This window comes from Cladosporium halotolerans (assembly GCF_011745625.1).
Source record: "Cladosporium halotolerans strain TM138-S3 chromosome Unknown Sca29, whole genome shotgun sequence".
NCBI lineage: Eukaryota > Fungi > Ascomycota > Dothideomycetes > Cladosporiales > Cladosporiaceae > Cladosporium > Cladosporium halotolerans.
Window position 1 is genome coordinate 32835 of NW_027191480.1, and position 23913 is coordinate 56747.

General features: G+C 32.7%; 2 protein-coding genes across 2 annotated transcripts; one reads left to right on the forward strand and one right to left on the reverse strand.

Moving 5' to 3' along the window:
• Nucleotides 1-277: 277 nt before the first annotated feature.
• WHR41_08097 (uncharacterized protein) lies at nucleotides 278-1696 on the reverse strand (the record flags this gene model as incomplete). The annotated part of the gene is made up of 1 exon (XM_069376701.1): nucleotides 278-1696. One exon carries the CDS (start codon nucleotides 1694-1696, stop codon nucleotides 278-280), a length of 1419 nt encoding a protein of 472 aa, XP_069227189.1.
• Nucleotides 1697-23294: 21598 nt separating this feature from the next.
• WHR41_08098 (uncharacterized protein) lies at nucleotides 23295-23612 on the forward strand (the record flags this gene model as incomplete). Its single annotated transcript, XM_069376702.1, has 1 exon — nucleotides 23295-23612. One exon carries the CDS (start codon nucleotides 23295-23297, stop codon nucleotides 23610-23612), a length of 318 nt encoding a protein of 105 aa, XP_069227191.1.
• Between the last annotated feature and the right edge of the window lie 301 nt (nucleotides 23613-23913).

A 23913-nucleotide genomic window follows, 5' to 3' on the forward strand; every position in this document is an offset into this window, starting at 1 on the left:
TTCGTGCTAGATTGCGATTTCTGATCATGGGTTTTTATAGCTTGTAGATTCTTCAGTGTGTTCTTCAATTTCGATTCCATGTCTCGTCATAGATATGAACGACCTCTTCATTTCTCATCTGGCCTTGGGGCCGCCCTCTTCGACTTCATTGCCTTTGCTAAAGCTTTCTCGAGAAATTCGATGGAGACGTAAATGGGAAAACGTTGCGAATGATGGAAACCAGAATGAACGCCAAGAAAAGCACAAGAACCACCCGCAGCTCCTCTCGCCACCGGGCTCAATCCTTCTTCTTCGAATACCTCGGCAGCCCAAGCCACAACAGCCAAATTACCGCCAACAGCGCCAAAATAATCGGCTGCAACACCTGGACACCCTTCGCTTGAGCCAGAACACCAACCGCAAAAGGAAAGATGGCTCCACCACTGCCACCAAACGCCGCCGCGAACCCAATCGACGACACATGCAAATGCTTCGGTAACAGGCGCGTCATTACCACAACCGCAGCCGGGAACAGAGGGCCCAGGAAGAAGCCCTGGACGGACACGGCCACGGCCGACACGTAAAACTGCGGCACCAGCCAGAACAGCAGCTGCAAACCCATGGACACCGGCAGGTAAATCATGATCGCGAGCCGCTCGCCGATACGCGGCGTCACGAAGCCCAGAATCACCCGCCCGACAGTAATGCCCAGCCAGAAGCCCGTGGCCACCATGCCGGAGGCGAACGCCGCGCCGCGGCGCACGTCCATCATGAAAACGACGATCCAGCCGCCCAGCGCAACCTCCGCACCCACGTAGCCGAGAAGGAACAGTGAGCAGAGCCAGGTAGTGCGCGCGGCGGGCAGGCGGGCAACTGCCTCGCGCAGGCGCGAGCCGGCGGCCTCGGACGTGCGCGGGTGCGAGGCGCGGAAGGCGGCGCCGTCGGCCTTCCAGAAAGCGCTGAGGGACGTCGCGAGCTCCAGCGTCGCGGCGCCGATCATCACGTAGTACCAGGAATACCAGGGCAGGCCGGCGCGGGCGATCATGGAGGTGGCGATGAGGGGCGCGACGACGGCGCCGGCGCCGTACAGCCCGTGCAGGATGCCGAGCAGCTCGTTGGCGTTGGCCATGGCGCCGATCCACGCGTTCCAGCCGGAGTCCTCGAGCCCGTTGCCCAGGCCGGCGAGCATGAAGGCGATGACGAGGACGGGGTAGGGCGGGTGCACGGCGATGACGACGTAGGCGACGAGGTGGCAGAAGGGGCCCATGAAGGCGACGCCGCGCTGGCCGAATTTCATGTGCACCGCGTTGTTGATGAGGGCGGCGAGCGTATAGCCGACGAAGGGCGAGAGGAAGACAAGCGAGATGATGGTGTAGGAGAGCTGGTAGTATTCTTCGAGGTAGGGGATGATGGCGCCGTAGGTTGCATCGTTCATGCCCGCGACGGCGAAGGCCCAGTTGACTGCTGGGAAGCGGTACAGGTTGATGCGTGGGTAGTTCCATTTCTCGACTTGGTCCATGGAGGCCACGGATGGTGATGGGAGAGTTTCGTTCCGGTCTTGCGAGTTCGCATCGTCGTTCAGAGTTCGTCCTCCAGAGCCAGAAGATGCCCTGGTAATGCTGACAGGCCTGTCATCTTTGAGTCTGGCAGGCTGCAGCTCCATCGGCTCTTCCATGAGCACAGTGGAAGATCCACCGTTCCGATGTTCGACGCTCATCTCCGTTGCAGCGCAGGACAAGTCAGGACGAGCCGATACCTTATATCTCCAGGCGATGGAAGAAGAAAACAAAGTCGAAGCAGAAAAGACCTACCGCAGTGAAAATAGGACAGACAACCCTGTCGTATATGTATATGTACGGGCAGACACAGAAGTAGCCTTACGCCCGCCCGGCGGTCCACGTGTTGTCGCGAATCTCCAAGAACAAGACCTCCGCATTGCTCTGCTTGGCGGCCGAAAGTCCCTCCGTAACCTCATGATGAGATGAGGAGGTGAGGGATTGCCCGAAAGAGACATTCCGCCCGCGCTAGACTTGATTCGGGTTCCGTGGCGCCTGAAGCAAGAGGAAGTGCGGGCCGCTCACGCGAGAGGGACACAACAATACCTTAGCAGTTTAAATAAGATTCATAAAGCATGTAGGTAAAACCATTAGCATATACGACTATAGGTTAGTAAGAACTAGGTATCCCGTCCGAAATCCCCTATTCTCACTATCGTTCTCAATTATAGGATCCTAGCGTATTATAGTTAGAAAGCTATAAGAACCCGACCTCTATCCGACTCCTATTAGGATAGGACTAATAAGGCTTAGTAACTTACAATTATCGAAAGCTAGAACTATACTTATCGAGATTATATTATATTAGATATATATATATATATATATACTAATAAAAAGCTAGATATAAAAGCTATATATTAGAATTTTAAGCTATAGTATACTAGGAATTATTTATAAATAAAGTCTTCCTAAATAATAGAATATAATTAGTATTAGACTAGGATAGTATCTTTCCTATTAAGAAAAAATAAATCCTATAATATCTATTTCCTAGAGCTAAAGAGCTATTACTATTAGTTTACTAATCGCGCTACCTAAGTAAACTTATAGGATTTAGGATTTAGGACTCTAACTCTAAAAAGCGTTAATTCTTATAAGTTAGTTCTAGGAACTAATAACTTTATCTTATTATATACTTAATTATATAATTATAATAAAATCTTATTATAGTCTCTTCCTTTAGTCGTATAAGCTCTAAATACTATTTATATATCTTATTATATCTTTAAATATATCTTTTATTATATACTTTTCTTATATTATACTAAGATAGCTAAAAGTAGAAATATTAAAAAGTATTCTTAGATACTTATACGACTATAAAAAGTAAGCCCTAGGAGCGTATATAGGCTATACCTATATACTTAGTATTCTACCTCCTTTTAAGTAAACTTAGATAAAGAACTTTCTTCTTATAGTATTAAACTTATTAAATACTATAAGGAGCTTTTATATAGACATTACTTTTTTATAATATTAAGTGCAATTACCTTATATAAATATCCTAAATCCTAATAGTATTATATTAGAATCTAGAACGATTTAGACGATATCTAATAGTCTAGAATAGAATATATCTAATACTAATATATAATAGATCTTTAAGAAAATATATCTATAGTAATAATAGATAGAGAATAAGTTAGTAACTATATATACTACTTTTATAAATATAGAATCTAAGTAATCTACTATAGCTCTTAATATTACTCTTTCTAGTAAACTATCTATAACTTAGATAATAAGAGTCTTAATAGAGATATTCTCTACTAAACTAATAATAGACTCTAGAATAGAAGTATTAAGCTTTTATAAATAGAAACTACTATTATAGAATAGTTAAGTAGAAACGTTCTAAGATTACCTCTTAAAGTTCTATAGCTTATATAGAGTACGATTTACTATAAAACCTATACTATCTATTAAGTATAATTAGAATATCGTTTATAGTATCCTATCTATATAAGAATACTCTTATATAAGGTACTTCTAGGAAAAGGAGAATACTACCTATAGTAAAAACTCTAAAGCTTTCTTTATATAACTTAAAAATATCTTTATAAATAGTAATAAACAAGTGAAAGTCTTAGAACGACTTATATATCTATAATATACTAATAACTAACTATAGTATTAATATTAGCTAGAATTTAATAAACTCTTTCTAAGTATAAATAAAGAGAACTAGAATAACGTAATAAAGATTAACTACTTTAAGAATATATTCTCGAATACTATAAAGATCTATATAATAGCTATTCTAAAAACGATAGATTATTATATATTCTTAGAAGAAGTAGAATAGATTATAACGAACTTTAAGGTAATAGACTAATTTAAAACTATCTATAAGAAATAGCTATAGAAGAAGAATAAAAACTCTAAGAGAAATCCTATAATAACTATATATTCCTATAGAGTCTCTACTATAACTAGAATAGATACTAATAGTAATACTATAATAATATCTACTTATACTATTAATAACCTCTAAAGAAATAATAGAGTATACTTAAAAGATAATAAAAAGTAAAAAGCGAAATAGATTAATATTATAGAAAAGAAGAAATATTATAAAGAAAGATACTATTTCTATTATAAAAGTTCTAGATACTAAATATATAAATACTCGTATATACTAGTAGTATAGACTCCTAGAATTAATATAGTATATATAAAACCCCTATTAGAAGATAAGAATAATAGTATATACTCTATAGCTTTTAGCTTAGGAAAAGAGTAATTCTTTTCTAAAATTGAAAGTAGAAAGTAGAAGGAATATTAGTAAACGATTAGAATAGAATCTATAGAGTTATAAATAGAAACCTAGTATATATAAATATAATCCTTAAAACTAACTTTAGAACTTTAGCTTTTATTAATAAAGATTACTAATATTATACTATAATTAATAAGACTTTTATAAAGAGTCTTAAACTAAGCTTTATTAGCTACGAAACTTAAAAAGTAAAAAGAGTATTAATAGCTATATAAGACTTAAATATTAAAAAAGTAGTCGTTTTTAACTTAGAAATTAAAAGATTCTAATAGAAAGTCTATATATATATTATACTTAACTTAGTCTTCCTTCTAATTCTAGATAATCTTTAGAAGATATATAATAAAATTAGAATAGTACTAGAAAAGTATTAGTTCTATTATAAAAGAGTAAAATAATAAATACTAAAAGAATATAACTACTATAGTAAAGAGGATAATAGCTCTTTTATAATAGTAATAATATTAATATTAATAGATATTATAAAAGCTTTAAAAGTAAAAAAATACTTAATACTAGAAGAACTTAAAAAGAAGCTATTTTTAGAGATTTAAGATATAGCTCTACTATTTAATCTAAAGGAAGCTAAAAAACTAGCTTTATATAGAAAATTAGAAATAGACTATAAAATCGAATTCCGCTTATAACTAGATAGATCCTTATTATCCTTATCCTAAAGCCTTCTATATAGTATATTAAAAAAAGAACTATTTATCTTTAAGAAGATACTTAATAATCTAAAAGTAAAAAAGTTTATTAAGTCTTCTATTTCTAAAATAGTAGTTCTTATTCTTTTTATCTAAAAACCTAGTAGTAAGCTTTAGTTCTACTATAACTACTATACTTTTAATATAATTATAAAGTAAGATTAGTACTTCTTACTACTTATTCTAGAGATCTTATAAAACTTTATAAAAGCCTACTAGCTTATAAAAATAGATATAGTCTCTATATTTTACTAAATCCGTATAGTAGAAAGCTATAAGTATAAAACTACCTTCTAAACGAGGTTTAGATTATTTAAATAGCTAGTATATCTATTTAGATTATCTAAGGCTTTAGCGACTTTCTAATAGTATATTAATACTTTACTATAAGAATACTTAGACGACTTCGTTTTAGTCTATATAGATTATATAATTATCTACTCTAATAGATTAAAAGACGACTATTTCTATAAAGTATAAATTATATTCTAAAAGCTCTAAGATAGAAACCTATTCTTAAACTTAAAGAAAAGCAAGTTCGCCTAAAAGGAAATTAAGTATCTAAAGTTTATAGTATATACTAATAGAAAAAAAGTAGGACCTAATATTAAAAAAGTAAAAATAGTTCGAAACTAGAAAGCTCTAAAAATATAGAAAGAAGTTAGATAGTTTCTTAGATTTATTAACTACTATTATATATTTATCTTATAGTACTTATAAGTAGCTACTCTTTTAATAGTATTAATTAGGAAAAGAACTATATTCTTCTAGAGAAAACTAGAAGAAAACGTTTTTAAAAATCTTTAAAATAAATTTTATTAGGTCTTAGTACTTAGTAAATAGAACCTAATACTTTCTACTTTTCTAAAGATAGACTATAGTAGGTTCGCTTTTAGAAGTATCTTTATCTAAGAAAAGAATAGAATCTAGTATTTTATAAAGTTTTTTATCTAAAAACTAAATAAGACTAAGATTAATTATAATATCTATAATAAAAAAACACTAGTAATTATCTACTATCTAAAGTTCTAAATTCTTAAACTAAAAGTATATAAACCCTTTATAATATAAATAGACTATAAGAACCTAAAATACTTTATAATTAAAAAGTAGCTATTAGAAAGATAAATTCGTTAATATAAGACTTTAGCTAAGTTCTAGTTCTTTTTAGTATACTATTTAAAAACTAGGATTATAATACTAGATACTTTTTCTTATAGAGAATAGGATATACTAAATAATAACGATAAGCTATCTAGAGTAAAAAGGTTTCTAGTACTAGAATCTATACTAAAATAGCTAGGTCCTAAATAGGAAGAGAAGATAATAGTAAGTACTATATAAACTACCTTTTTTACTATCTAGCTTAAATATTAATCTAACTAATAATAATTAAACTCTTATAGTCTTTTTTAGAATAATAAGCTAAATAGACTATAGATAGAAATAGTATTAGTAGATAAAACGTACTAAATCGTATTCTAAGTAGTTAGAAATAGTATCTACTTATTATTAAGTATAGTAAAAATAAAAGTATAAGTAGGCGACTATAGTATAAACTAGAATAGAAACTTTTAATACTATTAGAGGCTTTAAATACTAAGAGCCTCTAATATATTAGAAGCTAATAATTCTAATATAGACTATAATAATAAATAGAGGGATATACTATATACTAAAATTATCTAGTTTATATATAATTTCCTAATCTATAAGTATTTAGAATAGGATTCTACTTCTTCTATTCTAGTTTATAACTTTTATTAGCTATTATAGTTAAAGTAGATATAGTAATTCTTAAGAAACTATAACTATTATAGAAGGAATAAAATATAGAAAGAATATAAATATAGACTTCTAAGACTTTTACTAGTATTTAATTAATTCTTTTAAAAGATCTCTATAGACTTTATAACTAATATTATAGGTAGTAGGTAGACTATTAGATAGTAGGTATAAGAGTAGAATAAATTAAATACTAAAACTAATTATAGACTAAAGATTAACTTTAATATTAGTCCTATTAATAGGATATAGCTTAAAGAGCTATATTTAAGTAGAAAAACGAACTTTAAGATAAAGCTAGTCTTTAGTTTACTTTTCTACTATTTTCTTAATTTAGAGTTTTAAAATATTATTATATAATTAGTAATATTATTAAGATTATTTACTATAATTTATAATAGTCTAAACTAGAATATAATAGTCTAAACTAGGGTTTCTTAGACTTTATTTATAATAGTCTAGACTAGAGTCTTAGAGTACTATAGCCTACTTATAATACTACTCTTTTCTTAAAAGTCGATCTCTAAAAGACCTAAGTATATATTACTAACTAATAAAAGATAATAGGATCTTATTCTAATACTATTAGTAGAAGTTATAAATAAGCTTAGAAATATCTTTATATATTATATAAGTAAGTTTAAGTATTAGATTATCGTACCTAGTCTAATAGATAAAATACTAGTAGCTATACTCTTTATAATAGTAGTTAAGAACTTTAGTAACTTTATATTTAAGAGTTTATTTAATAAAGATAAGTAGAAATAGTTCTTATACTTAGCTAGGTAATAGATTATTTATTATAAAGAAAAGCTAATCTATATTAAATATATTATAGATCGTAAGTAATAGTAAGAGTTTAAGTTAATATATATATAGTCCTAATACTTTAGTAATTAAGAAGGATCCTAGGTTCTTCTAGTTAAACTTCTTTTTTAAATAGAATATCTTTAGGTTCTTAGTATTTAACTAAATATACTATCTTTTCTTAAATTAAAGAATAGTTAAATAAGTTTAGTTTATAGTCTCTTTATATTAAGCTTATATTAATAATATTTATTCATATAAGAATTTAAGTATTAAGACTATATAGTTAATAAACGTATTAGTTTATCTAGCTATAGATATATTAGATACTCGATATAGTTCGATTCCTAATTAAAAGTAGTACTTATAATTAGTAAAGAATAAGATTATTCTTATTATTTTAAATTTTATTAAATTAGTAGAGAACTTAGTATAAGAGAACTAGTCTATTTAGTTACTCTAAAAATAAAAAATATAGACTTAGAAATACTATTTAAGTACTATATTTATATATTTAGTTTAGCTATTACTTTAGAGTTAATATACTATTATAAACTTTATATCGAACTAGAGTCTTTTAGAGAAGTATTCCTAAAATAAATTTATAAAGTAGATATCTTAATTAGATACTATAGATAAAAGAATACTATAAAGTTAGTAAATCTTATAAATAAAGAATTAAATAACTTCTTTAGTATTATTAGTTATTAAATAGAGAATATAATATCTTATCTTAGTAAGCTAATTAATAACTACTAAGATAGTATTAAAACTATTAAATATAGATAAGTATATAATAAAGTTAATAGATATCTTTTACTAGAAGTATTTAGATATAAATAGTAGCTATAAAAGTCCTTAATAATAATTATATTAAAGCTTAATCCTTTTATAAGTTTAGTAATTCTATATATAATAATAAATATTAGTATTTATTCTTTTCTAATAATAGTTTTATAAGAGTAGCTCGAATATCTTTACTCTTCTAAGATAGTTAGTAGATAAGTAATTATAGTACTATTATAATACCTAGAGCTATAATTTATTAAAGTTAGATATATAAATCTTATTATAATAATAAAGGATTCTATTTCTAATTTAGTATTATATAAGTTATAAGAATAGATACTTATTCTTTCTCTATTCTAAAATATATATAACTAAAAGTATATTATTATTATTCTAAAACTCCTATAGTATTATTTCTTATATTAGTAGAGTCTATTCTATATCGGTTTCTATTATATTTATATTTCTTTAGATACCTTTCTTTAAAAATTAATAATAATCTAAAATTAGATCTATAAATTACATACTTTTCTAAATTAGGTCTAGAATTTATAGTAGTATAAGTAAGAGCTCTAATAAGTTAAGATTTTCTCTTTTTAATATTATATAGTTCTAATATTCTATTCTTTTATCTCTATTTTTAAAGAAATCTTCTAACCTTCTAGTTAGAGTATTAGATTTCTCTTTCTATTTCCTAAATTTATATATAATCTTAAACTTAAAGTAAGATAAGAACTTAAACTAATATATCTAATATTAGTTTAATATCTTTATTAATATAAAGTACTTAAAGTTATAATAATCGGATAGGACCTTAATTAGAGTTTAGGAATTTTTAAGCTTTAGGTACTATTTCTTAAAATAGCGAATTATTATAAGTAATTCCTTATTATAAATTTTATAATTATATTTAATAGAACTATATTTCTTTAAGAAGAAGATAACTAGTTATAAAAGACTCTTATTATTATATTATAAAAATACTCTTATAGAAACGAAGTTAGATATATTAGTTTTAATAATAGCTTCTTTTATCTAATTAAAGGACTTTAAAGTTAGAGTAATAGTAATAATATACTTAAAGAGCTTAAATATCTCTTTATAGTCTTAAGTCTAACTAAAAGTAATATTCTTCTTTATAAGGTTAATTAGTAGTATAACGATTTTCGAATAGTTATAAATAAATCGATAGTAGAAATTATAAAACCTATTATACTATAAGATATTAGTAACTAATCTTAAAGTCTTCTATTCTAAAATAGTTTTAACTTTCTTAAAGTTTATTTTAAATCTATCTTAACTAATAATTAAGCTAAAGAACTTAATCTTTTTAATAAAGAATTTATATTTTAAGAGCTTAGTAAATAAGCTAATAGAGTAGAAATAGTTAAAAACTTTTTAGATATATTTAATATATTCTTTTCTTATTTTACTATAGATTAAGATATTATTAAGATATATAGAGTAGAACTAGTTAAAGTATTTATATAGTAAGTTATTAATAAACTTCTAGAATATAGTAGGGATACTAGTTAGCTTAAATAGTATTATTAGTAATTTAAAGAGACTAAAATAGATAGAAAAGGCTATTAGATACTTATAGTCTTCTTTTATATAAATATTATTAAAAGCTAAGATAATATCGATCTTTATAAAGTATTTTATCCTTTTAAGGTTATTTAGTCTCTTTAATAAATAGAAATAGATAACGATCTTTTATAGAAATATTATTTAGTATATAGTAATCTAATAGAATTAGAGTCTTCTACTAGGCTTCTTTATAAAGAATACTAGTAAAGTAATATATAACGAACTTAAGTAGATAAATCCTTTTATAAGGTTTTTATTAAACTAGTTATAGAATATCTAGAGTTCTTTTTAAAATATTAAGTAAATTCTTTTAAAAAGTAGTTTCTTATCTAAGATAATATTTATCTTATAGTTATAACTTTAGTAAAATAGTAGTTAATCTACTTTCTTTAATAAGAAAATATCTATAAAGTTATATAACTTATTAAGTAGTTAAATTATAATCTTATTATTCTCCTATTATAGAACTTTATCTAGGTCTTCGATTATAACTATAGTAATCTAATAACTACGTCTTATATAGGTATAGTAGGCTTATAGACTAATAATAGAAATATCCTAATAGTTTAGATTAAGAATATACTTTTTTAGTACTTTATAGAGTCTTTAGAAATAGGTTAGAATTAAGGTTATATTATAGTATTTTATATAATAGGGATTATTAAATTCCTAGATATTATTAGCTTAATTTAGTATTAGGTTATACTTTATTAGCTATAGGTAGTTAAAGATAATTAGATAATATAGTAGTAGAATAATATATAGAACTATATTTTTATCTATATAGTTCTTATTCTTTAATTTATATTAAATATAGTTTAGATTATCTAAGAGTTCTTATTTTTACTATTATATCTATATAATAAGAAGAGATAGATAAGAAGATATAATAAGAAGCTAGCTTACTTAGTATAGTCTTTATTAATAAACCTATACTCTTTATAACTAGAATTAACTAGTATATAAGTATCTTCCTATATCTAGTTCTAAATAGTTAAGACTTCGATAATCGGAGTAGATATATAAGTAAATTCCTTTTTAATAAATATTCTATAAATAGCTAGGTTAAAAATACGAACTAGCTTACTAATAGAAGAATTAGATCGATTTACTAGATAGAAGATTATAAAGTTAATAGATATATTATAAAGTAGAGTCTAAAGATATCTTACTTTAGATCTACTCTATCTTCTAAACTATAATCTTTAGAATTATATATAAGAGTTAAAAACTAATTAATAATAAATAAGAATATTATAGAATAGTTTATAGCGAGTTAGAGTAATATAGAAAGCTAAAGAGTTATAACTTATACTTATTATCCTTATCTATTTCTATTATTCTAATATTAATAATAAAGGTTTAAGAGTAAATAGTCTTTAATAAGATATCCTATTTTATAATAGAAGTAATATATACCTTTTTCTTTATTAATTATCTTAAGTTAGGTATTATTAGTATCTATTAGAGTTATAACTTATTTAGAAGCTTCTTATTATATAAGTATCTAAAGCGATATATTATTTTATAGATTTAAGACTTAGATAGTAGTAATAGAATAGTTCCTAACTAGAGTAGCTTACTAATAGTAGTAATAATAGTTTTCGAGTTTCTAGAGATATATTATAAAGTCTAGGTAATATTATATTAATAGTAGATTATATAAGAATATCTCTTAGAGTTCGTTTAAAATAACTTATTTAAGAAAAGTTATAAAGGATTTATTATTTATTTTAGCTTTTAATCTTAATCTCTAAAACTCTATAAAAAAGACTATAAAATCCTTATTTATCTATTTATAGTAAAAGAGTTTAGAGTAGGTATTCTATATATAGTTTAAGTCTCTATAAGCTCGTCTAAGTATCTTTAAGACTTATAAATAATCTTTAAATTAGTAAACTCTATTATAAATATATAAGAAGAGCTAAATATATAAAGTTCTAGTAAGTTAGTTTATAATATAGACTATACGAATATATAATATTAAGAAGTAGTCCTAGTTAATAATTATTTTTTTATAAATCTATAAAATAAAGCGATATAAATTAGATTACTAGCTATTAAACTTTTTAAGATTAGAAAGCTTTTTAGATTATTAAATAGACTTAGAAGATATAAGAGTAAAAAGCGTAAGCGTTCTTATAATAAGATCTATAGATTTCTTAATAGTAGGTTTAGATTAAAGAGTAGATAAAGGCGTATATATAATAGACTAAGTAATTATAAGAGTTTTCTCTTTTATAACTTTAGTCTTAATAACTTTTTAGATATTAATATTATATTATTTATAGTACTAAGCTTCTTAGAATTTAATAATTAAAGTAAGTTTTACTTTATTTTATTTCTTAGTATCTAACTATTCTTTAAGTTTTATAATATAGTCTTAAAAAAAGCTAATCTCTTCTCTAAGCTCTTTTTAAATATTTCTATATTTCTTAATATATTTATAAGTTATCTAGTAGTAGCGAAACTAGATCTTAGGATATAAAGAAATATATTTAGTAAACTAGTTTTATAACTTTAGGAAAAATAGTAGTAATAGGTAGTTACTTTCTATTCTAGGATAAAAAGCTATATAATATTATAAGTAGTAGATAAACTATTAGATAGTAGGTATAGAAGCGAAACGAATTAGATACTAAGACTAATTATAGACTAAAAGTTAATCTTAATATTAGTCTTATTAATAAGATATAATTTAAAGAACTATATTTAAATAGAAAAGAGAACTTTAAGATAAAACTAGTTCTTAGCTTACTTTCTTACTATCTTCTTAACTTAGAGTCTTAAAGTATTATTATATAACTAGTAATATTATTAGAATTATTTATTATAATCTATAATAGTCTAAATTAGAGTATAATAGTCTATATTAGAATATAATAGCCTAAACTAAAGCTTCTTAGACTTTATCTATAGTAGTCTAAGCTAGAATCTTAGAATACTATAGTCTATTTATAATAACTAACTTCTCTAATTTATAAGATAACTATTATCTCTAGTTTATTAAAGATAGATTAAGTAAATAGACTATATTAGAACTAATACCTAATATAAAAATAGAAGAGTATACTAAGAAGTTTATAGAATACTAGGTAAAATACTATAGAATACTTCGAGCTATTACGAGTAATTAAAAGACTAACTAGATAAGTACTTTCTAAAAGGAATTCTATAGACTATTAGATATATAATAAAGACTTAACTTTAGATACTATTTATAAACGGATAGAAGCCTAAAGAGAATTAATTAAGAAGTATAAGCCTATCTTAGGAATTATATTAATTAAGAGTAATCTAACTAGAAAAGGTAGATCTTTATAATATAACTAGTATTAAATAGATATTATTACTTAGCTTTAGGAATAAGTCTATTCTTTATAACTTATAGGTATAAAGTACTATTATCTATAAGCTTAGAACTAGAGCCTATAGAAAATAAGAAATTAGCTATAACTAAGAAAGTAAAACTATTTATAGAGAAGATAAAAGAAGTCTTAAGTCTTTATAAAGCGAATATAATAGTATCTACCTAAAACTAAAAAGATAATATTAATAAAATATAGATACTAGCGTTAATCTACTAGAAAGGCGATAAAGTCTAGTTATACCTAAAGAATTATAGAACCGACTATCCTAAGAAAAGCCTAAATATAAGAAATATATAATATATAATCGCTAAGGTATTATCCTTAATAGCTATTAAACTATTAGAAGTACTAAAGAATATCTATTTAGTATTCTATATAAATCTCCTAAAGCCGGCTAATAAAAACCGATTACTAGATTAGAAGTCTAATAATAACTATTTAGACTCTATTTTTATAGACTTATATAAAGAATATTATATTAAAGAAATAATATATATAAGGAATATAAAAAGATAAAACTAGAATAGAGAAGTCTTAATAAAGTAGACTAGCTATTATAAACTAATATAAAAACTCTTTAGAAATATATTAGATATTATAATATTAGATAAGTTTAAAGTAAGATATAAAGACGTATATATAAATAATAGACTAAGAGAGACCTAGGATAAGAAATAGAAGAAGAAATAAAAAATACGATTTATAATATAAATCCTATAGGTACTAGTATTTTAAAAATAGATATTAAAAAAAAAAAAAAAAGAAGACTTAGACTTTAATTTTTATTTTAAATAGACGACTCCTAATATAAAAATACTAGCTCCTATCTTAATTACGATAGTAGCTACTAAGAACTAATAGATAGGTAGCTCCTAATATAAAAATACTAGATCCTACTTTAATTATAATAGTAGTTACTAAGAATTAAAATAATTAGAATACCTCTAAAACTAAATAAGTAATTAGCGTAAAAAAACGAATAGAAACTAAGAAATTACTTATACTAAATCCTACTAGGTAAAAATATTAATAACCGAATTAGTTATCTTTAAAGCTATAATACTAATTAAGTAGTTAGTAATAAAAAATATATAGAAAATAGAAAGCGATAATAAAAAAACTTATTCTATTAATAAACTATTAGCTTAAAGAAGTTTTAAAGTCTTCTAAGCCTTAAGTATTTTTTTTAGGTCTTTATAGACTTTATTACTATATATAAAACTATTAGCTAATAGAAAACTATTAGAAACTATATAAAAAACTACTTATACCTTTTTATTAATAGTATAAATCTAAATAATATTAGTAATATAAGCTATTTAAAACTTAAAACTAGTAGTTAGTACTACTTTTTAAATAGAGTCTAAGGAAAACTTATAGATTCTTATAATTCTTATACGAATATATATAGATCTAATAGATATAAGAATAGGAAGACTAAGAAAGTTAGAAAAATCTAAAGAAAAATAGCTAGAAACCGAACTTATAAGCTAATTATAGTAATTGATACTAGTTTAGATATAAGAGATATAGTAGATAATAATAGATATCTAAACTCTAATTAGTATACTATAGAAGCTATTAAAAAAGTATAAAAGTTATTTATATTATAAGTAAAAACTACTAGTACTACTACTATTATAGTTACTATTACTACTATAATTATAAAAGAAAGAAGAGAAGAAAAGAATAAGAATAGAAAAAGTCTTTTATAGAGTAGTCTTTAACTACTATATAGTTTACTACTTATAAATAATATATAACTATATAACTAAATAAAGATTATATATATAAGAATATAATTAAATAATAGTTATATATATAACTAATATATAAGAGTAATTATAACTTTACTAAGTTATAACGATTATAAGGATATAGTATATATAAAGAAAGAGTTAAGACGCGATATTATATTTATATACTAAAAAGTTATATAATAGTATAAAATAAAGTTAGTAGTAGGATAAGTCTATAGTATTTAGATAATATATTCTAAAACCTTATTAAATCTTAATAAGACTATATTATAAGAGCTACTAAATAAAACGTAAGATACTAAGAAAAAACGATTAGTCTTTAAGAAAGAGGAAAAGAAAAGAATATTATAAAAGATAAGCCTTAGGAGTATATATAGACTATATCTATATACTTAGTATTCTATTTTCTTTTAAGTAGACTTAGATAGAGAATCTTCTCTTTATAGTATCGAACTTATTAAATACTATAAAAGACTTCTATATAGGTATTACTCTTCTATAATAAGCGCTTTCTAGTATAGTTTAAGCTTCTAATACTAATTAATTAATAGCTTTAGAAAGTACTTCGCTTTTAATAAAATAAAACGAATAGTATAATTAGGTCTACTATATATACTATAGTACCTATAGCGCTTAATAATAGCGAAGGTATAAAAGTATAGATAGTTATCTAATTATCTAATAGTATATTTAAGTATTAAAATAGAAAACTAATAAGTAAACTAGACTATAAATAAACGTTAATACTTTTCTAATACTTTTATATATAGAGACGATAATATCTAAATAGCTTAATAGTAAAAGTAATTAGATTTACCTTTTTTAGAAGTAGGACTATAATAGCAATTAGCTTAAATAAGAATATAAGTTAGTACTTTAACTTAATTAATATATTTATACTAATTAGTATATATACGATAATCTACTAGGTATTAGATATCTTCGCCTTAGGTCTAACTAGTATTAGTACCCTTAGGGAAAGGAAGTATAAACTAATTAAACTAGGTAAAATAGGCCTAATATATAGGTATAAGTAGCGTAATTAGGAATAATAGATTCCTAAATATAAGAATAAAATATTAGAGCTACTAATAAAGCGAGTATTTTTTAATATATAAAACCTAATAACGAGTATAATATAGGATCTTATTACTAATCTTTCTAAGTATACTAATATAATAGAAGGATTAGAATCTTCTAAGAATAAGAAAAATAAAGAAAGAGATTAAGCTATATTAATAAGCGAGGCGATAGACGTATTAAGTCTTTTTATAAACTAGACTAAGAAATAAGATATAGAGTAGAAGTTAATATAATATATAAACTAACGTATAATAGAGGAAACGGATACGATAGCTTATCGATTATAGGATAGGTTAACCTTATAGTACGTATTCGACTTAAGCGACTCCTAAGCTAAGACTCGAGCTAAATAACGAATAGAGCGTATATTTAACTTAAGCGATTCCTAGGCTAAGACTCGAGCTAAGTAATAGATAGAGCGCGTATTCGACTCGAGCGATCCTTAGGCTAAAGCTTAAGCTAAGTAATAGATAGAGCGTATATTTAACTTAAACGATTCCTAGGCTAAAGCTTAAGCTAAATAATAGGTAGAACGTATATTCGACTTAAGTAACTCCCGGGCTAAGACTTAAGCTAAATAATAGGTAGAATACGTATTCGACTCGAGCGACTCCTAAGCTAAGGCTCGAGCTAAGATCGAGACTCTTATAGCCTATCTAATATTTATTAGCTAAGACTAGTAGGAAATAGAGTACTATTACGAGCGTCGAATATCTAGCTAATTATATTTTAAAAGATCGACGAATTTATAAAGATAGAGATATTATATAGATAGGTATATTACTATCTAATCGCTATAGATAGTTCTAACGTAGTTTTATAGCTAACGATATATTATACTAGGCCTTAATACTATAATCTAATAGTTAGTCTTCCGAACTAAGTACGATTAACGAAGAACTCTTAAGAGTAAATAGAAGCGAAAAACTAGTATTTATAATTCGGAAATAGGATATATATATATTAATATTATAGTCTTCTATTATAAAGCGAATTACTCTAACGATTAAGCTAGAAGGAGATCGATAGCTATAGTAGTATACTATAACTAATATAGAAGATATAGTATCCTAGAAGATAATATTTATAGAAGAAACGTAGTAGATAATATAAAAAGTACTATTAGCGAAGGATAGTTAAATAGAATTAGCGAGAATAGTAAAATACTATATAGAAGACGAGGAGGAGGCGTAATCTTTATACTATATTTATAATAGCGATTATATTTAGCGTTAGTACTAGGTATAAAAGTTATAATCTAAGGATAACTATAAGTATATACGATATATATCTTATAGATATAATAGAATCGTTAGTATTAATAGTAGGATTATTTAGGCCGAATTCGATATAATTTATAGTAACTACGTAATAGATATATAGCGTAAGATTAACGTTTATTCTATTTATTCTAATCGAGACGTATAAAATAATTTAAGCTAAGCTAAACTTCGAGATACGAGATCGTTAAGCTAAGTATTTAATTGGTAATCACGTTCGGCTCGGCTAGCTCGGTAATCTCGGTATCTATGTTTTCGTAACGTACGATACTTCTACGTAAGTTGTCTCTTATAGTAGATAGGAATAGATAAGCGAATATATCTAGGTAGACCTTTAGCCGATTACTTACATATAATGCTAGCTCTATTCTAGTAACTAAGACGGCTCGCTAGTTACCGTCGGTAAGAGCGACCTTATATAGTACCGTTAGCCAATAGGCTATATAGTATCCCGCTAACCGACTCGTACCTTAAGGATAGCCCGCACGCCTACCCAAGGCAAGCCGACGTGAATAGGGTCAACGTTTGCGACAATGTCACCTATAGCCTTAAACCTATCCAGGAGCCGTACGACCTTGTCTGTTTGCTTAAAGAGGTATATCTGGCGACCTTTGTAGTTCTATGACCATCTCTTAACCTTAGAGCGCTGCTGAAGCTCTCTTACGTGGGTATGCACTTCGTCGAAAGCATCGTCAGCGCTCACTACGTTGGTAGGCCGCAGTAAAACTCGAATTGTTTCCTGGTGATTAGACTCGAGAGCCTCGAGGGCATCCGCTAGTATGCTGCTCGCGATGCTCGTGTTAGGAGATGTAGCCAGCGCCGGTTGCGTAGATCCTGCTGTTGGGTAGGCCGGCAGAGGCGAATAGGATCTGTGAAACAGGGCGCGAAGTCGATCGCGGTTTCTCTCAGGCTGCGGGGTCAAGCTCATCTCTACGGCTTACGTGCGCGATACCGTGCGTTGCTGCTTCGTTCTCAGTCCTCAATTGTGATCTCGTAAAGGTGACTGCTATCGAGCTTGGAACTGTTTCTCTTAGGGGAGTGTTGACACGCAGGCTGGATTGGTGGCTATCTTGCTGCGGCGAGGCGCTAAAGGGGCGCAGGTGAGCTGCTGGCAAGCTGCTGGCCTGTCGTATCCATTGGCCGCCTCAGCCGTGCTGCATGTCCTTCTACAAACGGGTGCGGAGCGTCTGCGTCGTTGAACATGTGATAAAGAAGAATCGTCACCCTCAGCCCAAAGGCATCCAATCTCTTTAAGCTACTCGTAAGACACGTGAATCTGATTGAGGGCGATAGCATATTGCCGAAATGGAGGTGACTCAGCAGCGGATATTCTTCAGCAGGCATAAAGTACCTGCTTGTCTGGAGTCGTCCAATCGCAGATGGGCACGGGCGTAATTTCGGTCGCTCCAGGCACGCTCCCGACGAGTGTGGCTAAAAACTTCACCATGAAAAGACGGTCGTCCTGTTCGCCAACAGTCATTAATCTTAGAGAGGCAGATTTCCAATACACTATGTAGATCGACCTAACGGTATCACTCCGTCTAGGAGAGTTCATTCTAAACCAGCAAAGCACTGATCTCATAGCTGTAGCGCCTACCACATCCGCGCCACAGGCGCGTTCCCGTACGAGCTTGAGTAGGAATCACGGGAGGCCGTCTTGATCGACAACACCTTGCTGGCCTTGTACTCAAGTTCCGTTAACTTGGATCGAATTGGCTCAGATACCTTTTAGGCAGGTGGTGCGTCAAGCGGACGGCGCATGTCGTACCAAAGAGTTCCGGCTACCACACCGAGCGTGGGCGCCATCATCTGTATGACCTTGTTCAGCCAGAAAGAGGTGGTCACCTTCAGAAACAGACTCTCATGCTGCTCCTCGCTCAGTCTTGAAAAGGTCTCGAACGCCGCCAGATCAAGCATCCACCGCCCTAAGATTCTGAGCCCCAGAAGTGCGAGCAAATTAAGCACTTGTACTCCTGCCAGTCGGAGACTTCCTTCGCCAAAGTAGCGAGGTCGATCGGAGCGCTTTGCAATGTTCCAGTCGATCGCTTTGGAGCTCAGATACATTAGGCAACAGAGTGCCGCATGAAGGTCGACGAAGAGAGCCTTTCCTGTTGTCGTTGCGTCCTTGTCGTCCGTAAAATGGGTCATCAAGCTCAGATTCGCATCTGAAGCCGCTGCTGTCAGGGTCTGCACCAGATTGGCTGCAAAGCCTTGATATCGCTTTTTCGACGTCGCATTCCGTGAAGTCGTTGCTGCCGTGCCGTCATGAGTGCTTTGTGATTTCTCCATTCCAGCGACTTGTAAGGTTGGATCATGACTCCCACTCATGAAGAATGCGAGCGCATGGGATGCGCAAAACCATGTCAGTGTTGTCATTGGCTCGACTGGTATCCAGATGATGAGCTTTGCAAAGAATGGCTCCGCAATGCCGTACAGTAATGCAGAAGTCGTGATGTCGAATCCTTGCGAGTCGCCTGTAGGTGATATGATCCATACATTGAACAAATGCAGGCATTCGTTGAGTGCTGCTATTGCCTTCAAGAGTAGAATGACAGGAGAAAAGGTGTCCATCTCCAGTTCTGAATGGTAGAAAGCGATGACCCTCAAAGTGAAATTGTGATGATGACCACCTCCTGCAACTGCTCGAGGGAGATGTCGAGAGAAGATGATCAAGTCCAAGGTGGAAGGAGACTAAGGGCCAGTGAGACACGCAGGAAACGGTTATCCATGCAGGTGAGGTGAGGAGAACGTAGGCATGTGGGGCCGCGGCATCCTCTGTCCCCACTCGTATATTGATTTAATGGTGGCGACCAAACGATTTGTGATGATGCACATGGCGCATACACCGATCGCGAACACAAACACGGTCTACAGTATACCACGGACTGCTGCCAGAACGCAATGAGTGACGTTTCTTTGATGGTATATCACCGGGCTATGGGACTATCTAGAGACCTTCGTTTGAAGTCACAGACAAGGAAGGCAGAGCAGCATGTTAGGTACAATATTGGTGCCCGGATCGACCTCAGAGCACGATCGTGTTATTGTGCAAGTCCGCCGGGCGCGCAACTAATTGACACAGCTCGAACTCTGCCGCGTGGAGATACCGCAAGCCCCGGTGCGCCCTTGTAGGCCTCCCCTAGTACCATCAAACGGAGCAATCTGTACTGTCGTGATGAGGTTGCTGTTGCCATCGAAGCTGAAAGTGAAAGACCGGTCAGCTACATCACTCTTGCGACGGTGTGTAAGTACTCACATATCAACACCAGCCGCATCTGCGTTTTCGAATTCATCCTGCGATACAAGGCACGAAATGTCGTCGTAGAACGTGTTGTAGTTGTCGGCCCTCGAGCTGCTGAATTGGGAGATATCGGCGGCTGTGTTTATATTGCACGTCGCGAAGTCGAGCCCTCCAGAGTCATATGTGACACTGAGATATCCAGGACCGTCCCGTTTGTTGACCTTCGCCGCATGCGCAGGATACATGCGGTGGATCTGAGAGTCCGTACTGGCATCGTAGAATGCGGCAATATGGTACTTGGTCTTGTCGTCGGCGGACACCTCATACACAGGGCTCGACTGAAGACCAGTCCCAAGATCATGTTCGAGATATCCGACATGCTCTCCAGTAGCGCTCATGGCCTCGGACATGTAAAAGTCGTTGTAGTTGTCGATCTCTCGTTTGGCGTTGGTGATCGTTCCCGTGCGGGCCCTCCAGCGCTCGCGAACTTCTTGTATGCCTTCTCTCGCAAAAATCCCCGCGACGAAAGTCAGGATCGATGAGACAGGACTTGCTAGACATGAAAAGATTCCACTGCCAGTTGGAGGGTCGAAGGCGCCCTCTAAGAGAATGTCAGCCTCGGAGGATTTGTTTCTGCCAGGGCGGTGTGCTTCCGCTGGTACTTACCACAAGTCAGGCCCAGGTTTGCGAAAGATATTCCATAACCGATGGCACCAAGGCCCACAGCAATGAAGAAATTTGAGTACGGAATTCGGACGTAAGTCGAAATGTCTGTGACATTGCTGTAGTCCTGCATCTGATACACCTCGAGGTCTGTAGTCGTCGAACCAGACTTAGATTGATCATCGTCACCTGCGTCTTTTGAGTCTGATGTTGAGACTCTGACGGAGTTCACTTCGGTCCTCGTGTGGAGGTAACATTTGTCCTCGGCAGACTGGTAGACCTGATTCTTGCAAGCAGCGTCTGAGTAGAAGTGAATGACTTGGCCCGGCTGGAAGGCGTCAAAGGAGGTGGAGTTTGTAGGCGCACTGCTAGACAGATCGTAGCAGCCGAGCGTGCCATCAATGACGTCTCCGAAGAGAGGTTGTCCAGAACATCCTTTGTTCTCGTGGAAAGTGACGTTGACGGCGTGAGCAGTGCCCAAAAGCAACAGCGCTGTACTGAGGTAGGAGTTCATGGCGAAGACAGCCGCGTGAAACGTAGGTGATGAGGATGCCACAGATTCTTTCTGCTGTTGCGGCTGGCTTCTTACACTTCGCTATTGCAGTCCATTGCCGATGCAAATCCTACATCACGCCCGTTGGGCATCGTCAGTGGATGGATGCAAGACCACAATCGGGTTGTATGTCCGCCTCGGCCGTCCAGGGAAGCACCGTTGGTGGATCATGCCCCATGGTAGCAGCGCTACTCCCAATGCTCCATCGTCGATTAGATTGTATTGAATCTAACAGCGTTGGCGAAGGATGCGCTAGAGCAATGTTACGTATAGTGCACTTCGCTTGCAGAAGTGGTTGTCTTCAAGGCTTTCCACGATGGCAGGCCGCCATTCTGGGTTTCTGATCAATTCGTGCAAGCCAGTGCAAGCCAAGATACAAGCCGTAGACACAGACGTTGGTGTAAGATCTTTAACATGGCATGTAGACGTCCTCGTGATGTGCTGACTGCAAGCCTGTGCGGAAGCTTCGAGCGATTGATGTCATCTGCCATTGTAGAAATGCTTGGCTGTGTGGGTAGTGAAGTTGAAATTGAGCAGCTGCAGTAGAACATTCCTACTCCCAATCCTACAGAGCTAGGAGATGATGACCGGGCGTTTGAGGCGCGCAGCAACAGAAGAGGTTCTGGTACCTAGACCAGTGAAGCGCTCCTGGAGGCCCATGGTTCAATTGAATCTCCGGATGGCGGACATCCGCTGCAGGCACTCAGAAGGACTAGCATCGCCAATGATCCTTCGCTTGCTTCATTATGTCAAGCACATGTGCTGCATTTGCTAGTGTGCAAGTCGGTCCTATGAGACGAGAAAGCGCGCTGGCGTCCGGGGAGAAGCAGCGCTAAGCTTTAGAAGGATTCCCTTGGCGCCAAGACACCAATAGCGATAGTGCGAAAGTATCGTGACCGTGCTTGTTCCCATGTAACGTGAGTTGGAAAGAGAGCAAGATGTGATCCATCGTTCATCCTTCGTCGTAATAGAGCAATATTGCTTCTCCACGCCACGAGCGCCGTTCACGCATCCGCGGACACTTGTCCGCACCAATCGAGCCCACGTCGTGCCCAGAGACTTTGTACCGCCTGAGCCGCTTTCGTGGCTATCTGGTCCGGGGGGATGGGGGCGATGCTTCCAGGTAGAGCAGCGAGTAAAGTGTCCAGATCAGCCCTGGGACATTGGCAAAGCAAGCTGAGCAAAAAGCCGGTGGGGGTGCCCTCGACTATGTATATAGCATCTGGTGACGCCCCTTTGATATGTGTATCAGCTCTCACTTTTCAAACAGCACTGCAAAGACGGTACTTCACAGCTCCAACAACGCGGAAAGCACATCGAAGGCCGCCCTCAACCCACGCCAGCCACCATGTTCGCAAAGGTCCTCAGCATCGCAGCTATTGTCAAGATCGCATCAGCAGTCGGTGTGAATGGCTACATTAGCGACGGCTGCCATGGAGAGCGGCTGTGGGAATACGACATTCCGCAGTTCGATGACTGTGTGGACGTATCAAGTTACACTCAACCGAGATCAGTCGTTGCCGGTAGCTTCCAATCCGGCCAGATTGTATACATCTACTCGGACCCCAACTGCCAGAATCAATTGAACTCCGCGGATTCCTTGGTCTGCTTCACGCTGCCGGACGACAGCATCCAGTCCTTCAGCGTGGCCAGGGCGATAACCTGAACTCCGTCCGAGACCATGCAGCGGGCTAGATCGGGCAGGTCACTGCAAGACGAGGAGGACATTCCTTCCCAGGGATCGTGGTGGAAAGGGAGCCCATGGAACTTCGACGTGAATAGGGTGGCGGGAAGAGGCGAGGAGCATGCTTCTTCACAATCATCGGCCAAAACTTCTGTCATATGAAGACAAGAGAACCGCAATGGCCAGTACTGCAATGCTAGTCAGTAGTATGGAGCACATAATTTCACAAACATGCGTGCCTGTACTTTCCTGTTCGCAAGGTTGATGCAAAATGATAGCAGTG